The sequence below is a fragment of the Prionailurus viverrinus genome, chromosome X, assembly GCF_022837055.1.
Source record: "Prionailurus viverrinus isolate Anna chromosome X, UM_Priviv_1.0, whole genome shotgun sequence".
NCBI lineage: Eukaryota > Metazoa > Chordata > Mammalia > Carnivora > Felidae > Prionailurus > Prionailurus viverrinus.
Genome location: NC_062579.1, coordinates 55520501 through 55534021, shown reverse-complemented (window position 1 = coordinate 55534021; position 13521 = coordinate 55520501). Strand labels below are relative to the sequence as shown.

General features: G+C 35.7%; 1 protein-coding gene across 12 annotated transcripts in view; it reads left to right on the top strand.

Annotated features, from left to right (window-relative positions):
- Positions 1 to 13521, top strand: part of ATRX (ATRX chromatin remodeler) — a 327458-nt gene that overhangs the window by 243238 nt on the left and 70699 nt on the right. For all 12 annotated transcript variants that reach the window (XM_047843355.1, XM_047843349.1, XM_047843345.1 and 9 more), the window contains 2 exons: positions 6757 to 6910; positions 12383 to 12489. In XM_047843355.1, the coding sequence (XP_047699311.1) occupies positions 6757 to 6910; positions 12383 to 12489 (261 nt within the window). The remainder of the gene's footprint in view (positions 1 to 6756; positions 6911 to 12382; positions 12490 to 13521) is intronic.

Below are 13521 nucleotides of genomic sequence, written 5' to 3'. Positions count from 1 at the left end.
AAAGGAATGGCAAGAAATCTTCAATGTGATGAACAGAAAAAAAAATGCAGCCGAGAATCCTTCATCCAGCAAGTCTGTCTTTCAGAATAGAAGGAGAGATAAAGGGGGGCGCCTGGGTGGCGCAGTCGGTTAGGCGTCCGACTTCAGCCTGGTCACGATCTCGCGGTCCGTGAGTTCGAGCCCCGCGTCAGGCTCTGGGCTGATGGCTCGGAGCCTGGAGCCTGTTTCTGATTCTGTGTCTCCCTCTCTCTCTGCCCCTCCCCCGTTCATGCTCTGTCTCTCTCTGTCCCAAAAATAAATAAATTAAAAAAAAAAAAAGGAGTGATAAAGGTCTTCCCAAACAAACAAAAACTGAAGGAATTCATCACCACTAAACCAGTCCTACAAGAGATCCTAAGGGGGATTCTGTGAGTGAAATGTTGCAAGACCACAAAGTAACAGAGACATCACTACAAGCATGACACCTACAGACATCACAATGACTTCTAAATCCATATCTTTCAATTATATCACTGAATGTAAATGGACTAAATGCTCCAACCAAAAGACATAGGGTATCAGAATGGATAAAAAAGCAAAACCTATCTATTTGCTATCTACAAGAGACTCATTTTAGACCCGAGGACACCTTCAGATTGAAAGTGAAGGGATGGAGAACTATCTATCATGCTACTGGAAGTCAAAAGAAAGCTGGAGTAACTATACTTATATCAAACAAACTAGACTTTAAATTAAAGGCTGTAACAAGAGATGAAGAACGGCATTATGTAATAATTACAGGGTCTGTCCATGAGGAAGAGCTAACAATTATAAATGTCTGTGTGCCAAATACGGGAGCCCCCAAATGTATAAAACAATCACAAACACAAGCAACCTTATTGAAAAGAATGGTAATTGCAGGGGACTTTGATACTCCACTTACAACAATGTATAGATTATCTTGACACAGGATCAATAAAGAAACAAGGGCCCTGAATGATACATTGGATTAGATGGACTTGACAGATATATTTAGAACTCTGCATCCCAAAGCAACAGAATATACTTTCTTCTCAAGTGCACATGGAACATTCTCCAAGATATATCACATACTATTTTGGGTCACAAAACAGCCCTTCATAAATGTAAAAGAATTCAGATCATACCATGCACACTTGCAGACCACAGTCCTATGAAACTTGAAATCAACCACAAGAAAAAGTCAGGAAAACCTCCAAAAGCATGGAAGTAAAGAACACCCTATTAAAGAATGAATGGGTGAACCAGGCAATTAGAGGAGAAATTTAAAAATATATGGAAACAGATGAAAATGAAAACACAACAATCCAAATGCTTTGGGATGCAGCGAAGGCAGTCCTGAGAGGAAAATACATTGCAATCCAGGCCTATCTCAAGGAACAAGAAAAATCCCAAATACAAAATCTAACAGCACACCTATAGGAAATAGAAGCAGAACAGCAAAGACACCGCAAACCCAGCAGAAGAAGAGAAATAATGAAGAGCAGAGCAGAAGTAAACAATATAGAATCTAAAAAAACTGTAGAGGAGATCAGTGAAACCAAGAGTTGGTTTTTTGAAAAAAATACACAAAATTGATAAACCTTTAGCCAGGCTTCTCAAAAGGAAAAGGGAGAGGACCCAAATAGATAAAATCATGAATGAAAATGCAATTATGACAACCAATCCCTCAGAAATACAAGCCATTATCAGGGAACACTATGAAAAATTATATACCAACAAACTGGGCAACCTGGAAGAAATGGACAAATTCCTAAATACCCACATACTTCCAAAACTCAAACAGGAAGAAATAGAAAACTTGAACAGACCCATAACCAGTGAATAAATTGAACGAGTTATCAAAAATCTCCCAACAAATAAGAGTCCAGGACCTGATGGCTTCCCAGGGGAATTGTACCAGACATTTAAAGCAGAGATAATACCTATCCTTCTCAAGCTATTCCAAAAAATAGAAAGGGAAGGAAAACTTGCAGACTCATTCTATGAAGCCAGCATTACTTTGATTCCTAAACCGGACAGAGACCCAGTAAAAAAAGAGAACTACAAGCCAATATCCCTGATGAATATGGATGCAAAAATTCTCAATACGATACTAGCAAATCGAATTCAGCAGCATATAAAAAGAATTATTTACCATGATCAAGCGGGATTCATTTGTGGGCTGCAGGGGTGTTTCAACATTCGCAAATCAATCAATGTGATACATCCCATTAATAAAAGAAAAGATAAGAACCATATGATCCCGTCAATCGATGCAGAAAAAGGACTTGACAAAATTCAGCATCCTTTCTTCAGGAAAACCCTCGAGAAATTTGGGATAGAAGGAACATCCTTAAACATCATCAAAGCCATTTATGAAAAGCCCACAGCTAATATCATCTTCAAGGGGGAAAAACTGAGAGCTTTCCCCCTGAGATCAGGAACACAACAGGGATGTCCACTCTCACCGCTGTTGTTGAACATAGTGTTGGAAGTGCTAGCATCAGTAAGCAGACAACAAAAGGAAATCAAAGGCATCAAAATTGGCAAAGATTAAGTCAAGCTTTCACTTTTTGCAGACGACATGATATTATACATGGAAAACCCGATAGACTCCACCGAAAGTCCGCTAGAACTGATACATGAATTCAGCAACGTCTCAGGATACAAAATCAATGTACAGAAATCAGTTGCATTCTTATACACTAACAGTGAAGCAACAGAAAGACAAATAAAGAAACTGATCCCATTCTCAGTTGCATCGAGAATCATAAAATACCTAGGAATAAACCTAACCAAAGATGTAAAAGATCTGTGTGCTGAAAACTATTGAAAGCTTATGAAGGAAATTGAAGAAGACAGAAATGGAAAAGCATTCCGTGCTCATGGATTGGAAGGATAAATATTGTTAAAATGTCAGTACTACCCAAAGCAGTCTACACATTCCATGCAACAAAATTGCACCAGCATTCCTCTGAAAGCTAGAACATAACAATCCTGGAGTTTGTATGGAACCACAAAAGACCCTTAATAGCCAAAGTAATTTTGAGGAAGAAGACCAAAGTGGGAGGCATCACAATCCCAGACTTTAGCCTCTACTACAAAGCTGTCATCATCAAGACAGCATGGTACTGGCACAAAAACAGACACATAGACCAATGGAGTAGAATAGAAACCCCAGAATTAGACCCACAAAAGTATAGCCAACTAATCTTTGACAAAGCAGCAAAGAATATCCAATGGAAAAAAGACAATCTCTTTCACAAATGGTTTTGGGAGAGCCGGATGGCAACATGCAGAAGAATGAAACTAGACCACTTTCTGACACCATTCACAAAGATAAACTCAAAATAGGTAAAGGACCTGAATGTGAGACAGGAAACCATCAAAACCCTCGAGGAGAAAGCAGGAAAAAACCTCTCTGACCTCAGCCGCAGCAGTTTCTTACTTGACACATCCCCAAAGGCAAGGGAATTAAAAGCAAATGAACTATTGGGACCTCTTGAAGATAAAAAGCTTTTGCACTGCAAAGGAAACAGTCAACAAAACTAAAAGGCAAGCAACGGAATGGGAAGAGATATTTGCAAATGACATATCGGGCAAAGGGCTAGTATCCAAAATCTATACAGAACTCACCAAACTCCACACCTGAAAAACAAATAATTCAGTGAAGAAATGGGCAGAAAACATGAATAGGCACATCTCTAAAGAAGACATCCAGATGGCCAACAGGCACATGAAAAGAGGTTCAGCATCACTCCTCATCAGGGAAATACAAATTAAAACCACACTGAGGTATCGCCTCACACCAGTCAGAGTGGCCAAAGTGAACAAATCAGGAGACTATAGATGCTGGAGAGGATGTGGAGAAACGGGAACCCTCTTGCACTGTTGGTGGGAATGCAAACTGGTGCAGCCACTCTGGAAAACAGTGTGGAGGCTCCTCAAAAAATTAAGAATAGACCTACCCTATGACCCAGCAATAGCACTGCTGGGAATTTACCCAAGGGATACAGGAATGTTGATGCATAGGGGCACTTGTACCCCAATGTTTATAGCAGCACTTTCAACAACAGCCAAATTATGTAAAGAGCCTAAGTGTCCATTAACTGATGAATGGATAAAGAAACTGTGGTTTACATACACCATGGAATACTACGTGGCAATGAGAAAGAATGAAATATGGCCTTTTGTGGCAACATGGATGGAACTGGAGAGTGTTATGCTAAGTGAAATAAGTCATGTAGAGAAAGACAGATACTGTATGTTTTCACTCTTATGTGGAACCTGAGAAGCTTAACTGAAGACCATGGGGGAGGGGAAGGTAAAAAAGAAAAAAAAAAAAAAGGTTAGAGAGGGAGGGAGCCAAAACTTAAAGACTCTTAAAAACTGAGAACAAACTGAGGGTTGATGGGGTTTCGAGGGAGGAGAGGATGGGTGAGAGGTATTGAGGAGGGCACCTGTTGGGATGAGCACTAAGTGTTGTATGGAAACCAATTTGACAATAAATCTCACGTTAAAAAAAATTACAGAATAATCAAGGAAACTATTGTCTTCAGGAAACGTTAGCCACAAAATGAGTTAGCAGCAAGCCTGACAAAAGTTAACACACAAAACTAACAGCCTAATTAGATTCTCTAGGGCCTCAGATAATAGAAGTTTTTGATAAAGACTACAGTTATTTTTAGTGAGAATTTTAAATATCACACGTATAAGTTTATGCCATAAAATTTAAAACTTATGAGATAGACAATATTCTAGAAAAATATAACAACATTGAGTGTTCTTTTGACAGTTGCCAAAAATTAGAAATGATCTACATGTCTATGAGAGGGACTGATGAGGAGATGCCATAATGTCTATGAGGAGAGCTAAAAATGATGGTATATTTGGGCAGTGGAATTCTACATAGAGGTTAGAGTGATTAAGTAAGTCTCACTTTGAATGAAAAATTATAAGCTACATTTATTGAAGAAATAAATTATATAAAGATACATCCAGTATGTACTGATTACATGTAGTTTAAAAGCATGAAAGGTAATATAGGGTTTAGGCATACATGTGTAGTGAAAATATAAAAACATACACAAAAATAGTAAATGTAGAATTGAAGGTTTTATTTTATTTTGATTTATATATATTTGTGTTTTTACTTTTTTTAAGTGTAGTTGACTCAATATTACATTAGTTTCAGGTGTACAACTTAGTGATTTGACAAGTTTATGCATTATGCTATATTCCCCACAAATGTGGCTATCATTTGTCCTGTTGTATTGCTATTAATATCATTAGCTGTATTCCTTATGCTGTGCCTTTTATTCTCATGACTTGGTTTGTTCTATGTATTTATAGGTCTGATACTGCTTTTTGTTTATTCATTTGTTTTGCTTTGTTTTTAGATTCCCATGAGTTAACTCATTCCATAACCAGAGGCCTGTATGTCCCTCTCCCCTTCACCCATTTTTGTCTGCCCATCCTCTTCCCTTCTGGCAACACTGTTTGTTCTCTGTATTTATATATCTGATTCTGCTTTTTCTTTATTCATTTTTTAAGATTCCGCTTATGGGCAGAATCATATGGTATTTTCCCTTATGAGTCTGACTTATTTCACATACCTTAATGCCCTGTAAATCTAGAGAGTTTTATAAGTTGGGATTTTAGAAACCTCCTCGAAAGAAGGGAGGGATAGAAGAGGATGCAATTGGGTATGGTTACATATTAGTCGTTAACTGCATCACAAGCAGATTTAGTTAATAAGTGGTAAAATTTAATAAAGATTGGATGTGGGAAACACTGCTGTTCATTATATTCTATATACTTTTGTGAATGTATACAATATTTTGTTTATAACAAAAATGTGTAAAAATTTAAAATAGTTTGCATTAAAAAGCAGTTCAGGGAAGGTACAAAAACCAGGTAAACCTTTATGTTCCTTGTTTTGAATTGAACTGTTTATGTTTAGATATTAATGGATTATTTTGTATTACTTTCTTCTTATATCTTTTATAGTCAAAAGTTTGCGGGGAAAATAAGAAAATGATTTAACATGATATCATCATTCTGGGATCAATCCTTGTTTGTTTTCCAGAATTCTATTAGGAAAGAGAAATGTTTCATGCCCCTAAGATCTTTTCTCTCTTGATCTCTGAGTCAGTCTGTCTCTTCCCTCCCTCCTCTCCTCCCTACCTTTCTCTGTCTTTCTTTGGTTCTCTAGGTCTTTTTCTCTCCTAGTCTCTGTCTCTTGGGATGTGTGTTGGGAGTTATACTCTCTCAGTGCCTTGGGGGCTTTGCCTCTTAGGGTCTCTGTTTTTCTAAGTCTCTCACTCCCAGGCACTGTTTCTCATAGTTGTACTTTTTCAGGGTCTTTCTCTTGCTTACTCTCTCACTTGATGTGCCTGCTCCCACTCAATGTTTTTCTTCCTTTGCATCCAAACGTGTGTGTTTGTGTGTGTCTGACTCCCTGTCTCTTTCTCTCCCTCTCCTAGGGTGGGTTTGTCCCCTCTACTCCACTCCCCCACCTTGTGTCTTTTTCTCACAGTATAACTCTCTCTTTCCTGGGGTGGTCTTTTTTTTCCCTCTTTTTGCAAGAGGGTGCCCTCCCTCCCTGTCATCCCCCTCTTCCCTCTCCTCTTCTTCCTTCCCCTCTCTCCCTCTCTCTCGTCTTTCTCTTGGTGCCTGTCTTAATCCTTCTTTCAGGATCTTTCAGTTTTCTTTCCTTATTTGCCTACTTATTTATGTTTCATTTGTTTTATTTAGGTAAAGCTACTTCTTCTTCTAATCCAAGCAGCCCAGCTCCAGACTGGTACAAAGATTTTGTTACAGATGCTGATGCTGAGGTTTTAGAACATTCTGGAAAAATGGTACTTCTCTTTGAAATTCTTCGAATGGCAGAGGAAATTGGGGATAAAGTGTAAGTTTCTCCTATTTTTATTCTATAAATGAAACTTTTTAATAATCATTCTTTGTTTAAACAATTTATTTGAAGAAATCCGTTTTGTTTTCTTCCTTAGAAAGATGTAATTTTTTTGGTTAATGTAGTGATAGACCACTGTCTTCCTTCTAAGCCACTAGTTCTGAGTGCATATTCTGGTTATTTCTTCATTGCGGTTTTCCCTTTCCGGCTATTGCACCTTGAACTTATTTCTTTGAGCCAAGCCTCTGATGGATATCTATATTTCACTATCTTTAAACTTATTTTTCAATCCATGTAGTGTGGTTTCTACCATGTCACTTTATTGAGATTTTTTTCCCCCTAAAGTCAGTTAGTGACCTTTTATTCTCCAAATCTAGTGCCCTTCAGACTGTATTTCACCTCTTTGACTATTCTCCATAATTTCTCCTTTGTTTTTGTTCCTGTTTGTTTTACTTCTAGCATTTGTGTCCCCATTTCCTTCCTTGCGTCCCTGCCTTCCACTCTCATCCTTCAAATTACTATTCAGAAAACATACTTTTAATGTTTTGAACCATACTTACTGTTTAGGTTGTTATAAGGTCCCAACATCTGATCATAAAATATCTTAAAAATGTGTCTGTGATTCTTTAATAACAGTTTAACATAAGGCTGAAATAAACCTTTTATCTTAAAAACTTTCAAACTTAGTTCTTTTAACTCTTGGAAGGAGGTAGATCTGCTATTAATATTTCTAATCCATCTTTTAATATACCTCTAATGTTAATACATTCTTTTTTTTAAATTTTTTTTTAAATTTTAATGTTTATTTCTGAGACAGAGACAGAGCATGAGTGGGGGAGGGGCAGAGAAAGAGGGAGACACAGAATCAGAAGCAGGCTCCAGGCTCTGAGCTGTCAGCACAGAACCCGATGCGGGGCTCGAACTCACAAACCGTGAGATCATGACCTGATCTGAAGTCGGTCGCTCAACTGACTGAGCCACCCAGGCAACCCTAATGTTAATGCATTCTAATATACTTGTATGTCTTTTCACTGGATAGGAGTTGTTTGAAGACACAGACTGTTTTATTATTTTTATTAACTTACTATATCTTGCACTTAGTAATTACTCGACAAAATTTATTTTTGTTGTATATTACGACTTTATTTACACAGAAACAAGTGGTTCAGATATGTGATGAATGGAGTGACAGTATTGGAGGTAAAGGACATGTTTTGGAATAGAAATAACAGGATTTAGTACATTAAATTCAGGGCAATAAGAATGAAAGAGTAGTCAAAAATGACTCCTAGGCTTCCAGACCAGGAGGCTGGTGAATTCTGGTGCTACTTACTAAAATGGAGAATAGGGAAGAACTACGTTTATTAGACATTGTAAAGAAGTCTGTTCTGGCTATGTTAAGTTTGAGAGCCCTATTAGATATCCATAGAAGATGCAAGTAAAAAGTGGATATTTGAATTCAGCATTCCTAAGAAGTCAGGAGAAATGATTGCTCTGACATGCTTTGCTCTTTTCTGCTATCAACTTCTGTAGTTTAAAATTAATTTTTATTTGGGTACCATACAAGAATTTTAAGATTATGGAAGGGATTTTAGTGGTCTTTTAATTTCCTAGGCAGTGCAAGAATCTCTTCCACCATTTTCATCATGATGTTCTCGTAGCCTCTCCTATGGTAGAACATTTGCCATTTCAGAAGGCTACCTATAGTTGAATACTTCAAATTTTTAGAAATTGTATCCTTATCTTTAGTTTGTACTTTATCCCTATACATTTTCCTTGTGCTTTAAAATTGAACATATCTTTTTGCTTTTTTTACACTCTTATAGTGATATTTTTTTAGTTATAAGCCCAACTGATAGACATTATCAGTGCTAATACTATAAAACTATGCATTCCTTAACTGTGATTACCACTATTCTTTATTTGTCCAACATTTCCTTATGGAAGTTTTCAAACATAAAAACAGAAAGAATTTTACAGTGAATACCCATATACCTATCACCTAGCATCTATACTATATTCTATATTTCATTGTACTGTCTTTATTACATATCTATTTATCTATCCATCTTATTTTCCTGGTGCCTTCCAATGCAGGTTGCAGACATCAGTAGTACTGTTTTAATTGTCTCCTTTTCAGATAATGGTGGGTTCATCTCTCTTGTCACTTTTAGCTTTTTTTTTTTTTTTTCCTCTGCATTGATCTATTCTTTGTATGGCCTAATTTCATAGGTTTTAAACATACTTCAGTTTTTTAACAGCCATCTCAAAATATGATCACAGCAAACAAAACACTTCAACTGAGTTTTTATTAACACAGAGTTATAGTAAAGCAGGTTCTTGTTTATTCTGGGCCCTATAGTTCATCCATGCGGTCCAATAGAGAGGTTTTCCAACATCTAAGTAACACTGTTGGTTCATATTGAACTCATGGTCAACTGAGACTCTCGTTTATTTTTTATTTTTTTTTTTTATTTTATTTATTTTTTTTTTTTATTTTTTATTTTTTTTTATTTTTTTTTTTTTTTTATTTTTTATTTTTTTTTTTCTGAAATTTATTGACAAATTGGTTTCCATACAACACCCAGTGCTCATCCCAAAAGGTGCCCTCCTCAATACCCATCATCCACCCTCTCCTCCCTCCCACCCCCCATCAACCCTCAGTTTGTTCTCAGTTTTTAACAGTCTCTTATGCTTTGGCTCTCTCCCTTTCTAACCTCTTTTTTTTTTTTTTTCCTTCCCCTCCCCCATGGGTTCCTGTTAAGTTTCTCAGGATCCACATAAGAGTGAGACCATATGGTATCTGTCTTTCTCTGTATGGCTTATTTCACTTAGCATCACACTCTCCAGTTCCATCCACGTTGCTACAAAAGGCCATATTTCATTTTTTCTCATTGCCATGTAATATTCCATTGTGTATATAAACCACAATTTCTTTATCCATTCATCAGTTGATGGACATCTCGTTTATTTTTTAAAGAAGAACTGCTGTTAAATCAGATTTTTCTATTCTCTATTTGTGCAGTTGATCTTTTGACCCAAGTGTAAACTTGATATTTCATGGGGCAAAAGATAAATGAATTCCAGTGATTTTAGCCAATGGTGTGTTGATAAATGTTTAACAACTGACTCTTCAGAAAAATAATAGCACAAAAGGAAATGAAGCAAGAAAGAAAAGCTCTAATTTATAACATTTACTGATTTTCATAGTCAAATACTGCCATGTTCAATTTTAAGCTATCATCATGATGTCAGTGGTGGGAAGAAATGCTAACAATCTACTTTCCTGTTCCAAGCTAGTTATAGCTAATTCCAGTACACTACTGGTTTCAGTCCAGCCCTTCTAACTTGTTTTCTGTCATTTAAATATTAAAATTTGATTAAATTTTAATTTTCCAGATTTTTTATATATGTATGAATTTGATTTGTATTGATTTTATATTTTCGTAGGAGTCACTAATAGATAAAGCCAAGGTAGTTTATACAAGTATGAAAATTATTACCAATCCGGGCAGTAGTTTTTCATGTTATCTGCAACTAGAAAAAGTTAACAGAGATAACCATTAGTATGTAGCCACTTAATCCTAATAATACCACCTTTTTCATAGGTTTTTCTGAGCTCAGTGGTTCCCAGAACCAGTCTTAATGCTGACTCAAGTCAACCTTTTTCCAGAATAGTAACCCAAATTCCAGATTAATTCCAATTAAATAAATAATTGGTATTTCTAAGAATAAGTTTCCTAGTTATAGGAATTGCAAGAAACTTAATCTGTAGCTCAGAAAGAAGTGATTCAGTAAAGATTTTGATTCTGGGAAAGATAATCAACCTACTGAGGGATCAAGGCCGTTGGTCATTTACACTTAGTATTGGGAATAAATTCATTTCCTTACCAGTATACCAGGAGTACCAACTAGGAGACATTAGACTTCCATAGTGCATGCAGAGTTTAGGAAGTCATACAATAGCCAGTGCATATGTTAACTCCAACAGCTGTTTCATAACTTGAGTTGTTCTTTTTAGTTCTACTAAATCTGAAGACGTCCAGCATTGAGTGTTGAAGGATCTTCTGAAGTCATAAAAGCATCATTCTCTTATAGTACAGCTTTCAGAATCAATTAAAACCAAACTGCTTGGACAGATGTCTAGTTCCTTATATACTAACCTACTTTGTTTGCATATGTAAGGGATAGAATGAGCCTTCCTTCATTCTCTTTCTAGATTTTTTTTTCATTTCCTGTGTATAATTATGTCCACTTCTCACCAAAGGGATAGATGAGAGTAGTGATTTTCAAACTGTTTCTCAGAGCCCTTGAAAGTTGGTGACCTAGAGCAAAGGCTAAGGGGCCAGTGACACTTTTACCTTCTTCTACCCCAAGGCACCCTGATTTTATGTGTATGTATATACACACACACACACACACACACACACACACGTGTGTGTGTGTGTGTGTGTGTGTGTGTATTTTTTTTATTTAAGTCCCAGTTAGTTAACATACAATGTAATTGTAGTTTCAGGTTCAACAGGTGATGGGGATTAAAGAGTGTACTTGTGATGAGCATCAGGTGTTGTATAGAAGTGTTGAATCACTGTATAGTAATTATATTGAAATTATTTATTATATTTAATACTGCATGAGCCATTTTCATGGCTAAAATCAGGAGTTAGAAAACTATTGGGATGGAGAATAAGGAATCTGCAGACATATTTGAAATGGAATAACAAAGTGTTTTAGAATTTGTATAAGTCTAAAATTACTCAAATACTTTTAATAAGACTTTTTTATCATATTCACTAAGTAGTGTCTTTTATACAATAAAAGTTTTAAATTTTGCTGAAATCCTGTTTATCAGCTTTTTTCGTGTAGATCATACTTTTGGTGTTCTAAGAATTGTTTGTCTAACCCCAAGTTACACGAATTTTCTTAATTGTGTTTTTTAAACATTCTACAGTTTAACATTTTAAATTTAGATTTATGCTGCATCTTGAATTACTTTTTGTATAAAGTGTGAGATTTAGGCCAAAATTCTTTTTTTTTTTTTTTTTTTTGCATATGGATGTTGAATTTTGCCAAGATCATTGTTGAAAAAATTATCCTTTTTCCACTGAATTGCCTCTGCTCTTTGTAAAAAACCATTTAGCTAACTATATTGTGTGGCTTTCTATATCTGGACCCTATATTCTGTTCCATTGATTTATGCTTGTCCCTTAATCAGCACTACATTCTGATTACTTAAGCTTTGTAAACGTTGAAATCATGTAGAGTTAGGCCTCCAACTTTTTCAAAGTTGTTTTGGGTACTGTGTGTTCTCAGCATTCTCATATAAACTTTAGAATCAGCTTGTGAATTTCTCAAAAGTCATACTATAGTTTTGATTAGAATTGTGTTGAATTTGTAGACCAATTTGGGAAGAAGTGGTATCTTTACTATGTGAATATTCTAATTCATGAACACTCTCCATTTTTTTAGCCTTGTTTTCAGCCAGTCTCTCATATCTCTGGACTTGATTGAAGATTTTCTTGAATTGGCTAGTAGGGAAAAGACGGAAGATAAAGATAAACCTCTTATTTATAAAGGTAAGTTACAAACATTTCTGTATTATAATTTTTGTATATGTGTTGCCGAAGCGAGCACTGTATTATAATTTTTGAAACCTTCATTTAAATGTATTTTACAAGCATTTTAACAATAAAAGAAAAAAATACTACCCAGACACACAACTTTAATGTATTCATTTTTTCTGCACATTCTTCTTGTCCTTATCTAGGTAAATATGGTCTTAACTGTTGGAATTGTAACATAAAATAAGATTTTTTGTTTTTTTTGTTTTTGTAAAGAGCTTTATTGAGATATAATTCACATATCATGCAGTTTAACCATTTTAAGTGAACAGTTTATTGGTTTTTAGTATATTCATGGAGTTGTGCAACCATCACCACAACTTTCAACCATTTTAATCGCCACCAAAGAAACCCTGTACCCTTTAGCTGTTACCCTCCTACCCGTGCCTTCCACCTCTTCAAACCTTAAGCAGTCACTCATCAATCTACTTTCTGTTTCTATAGATTAACCTGTTCTGAAACTTTCATATAAAGGGATTCATATAATATGTGTTTTTTTGTGACTGTTTTTTTTCATATAGTGTGTTTCAGGGTTCTTCCATGTTGTAGCATGTGTCAATATTGTATTCATTAGGTAATAAAGACCTAATATTCCATTGTATGGATAATACCCACATTTTGATTATCCATTTATTCATTCATATATATCTGGGTTGTTTCACCTTTTGACTGTTGTGAACAGTGCTATGATAAATATTTGTATTCAAGTATTTAAGCATCTGTTTTCACTTCTTTTGGTTGTATACTTAGGAATGGAATTATTGGGTATTGTGGTAATTTTATGTTTAACTTACTGAGGAACCACCAAACTGTTTTCCTTACTGGCTGTACTATTTTGCATTTCCACAAGCAGTGTACAAGGGTTCCAGTTTCTCCACATCTTCACCAATAGCTATCTTCTGTTTTGCTTTACTTTGCTTTGCTTTGCTTTGCTTTGCTTTGTTTTATTACAAGCATACCTCAGGGATATTGAGGGTTTGGTTCCAG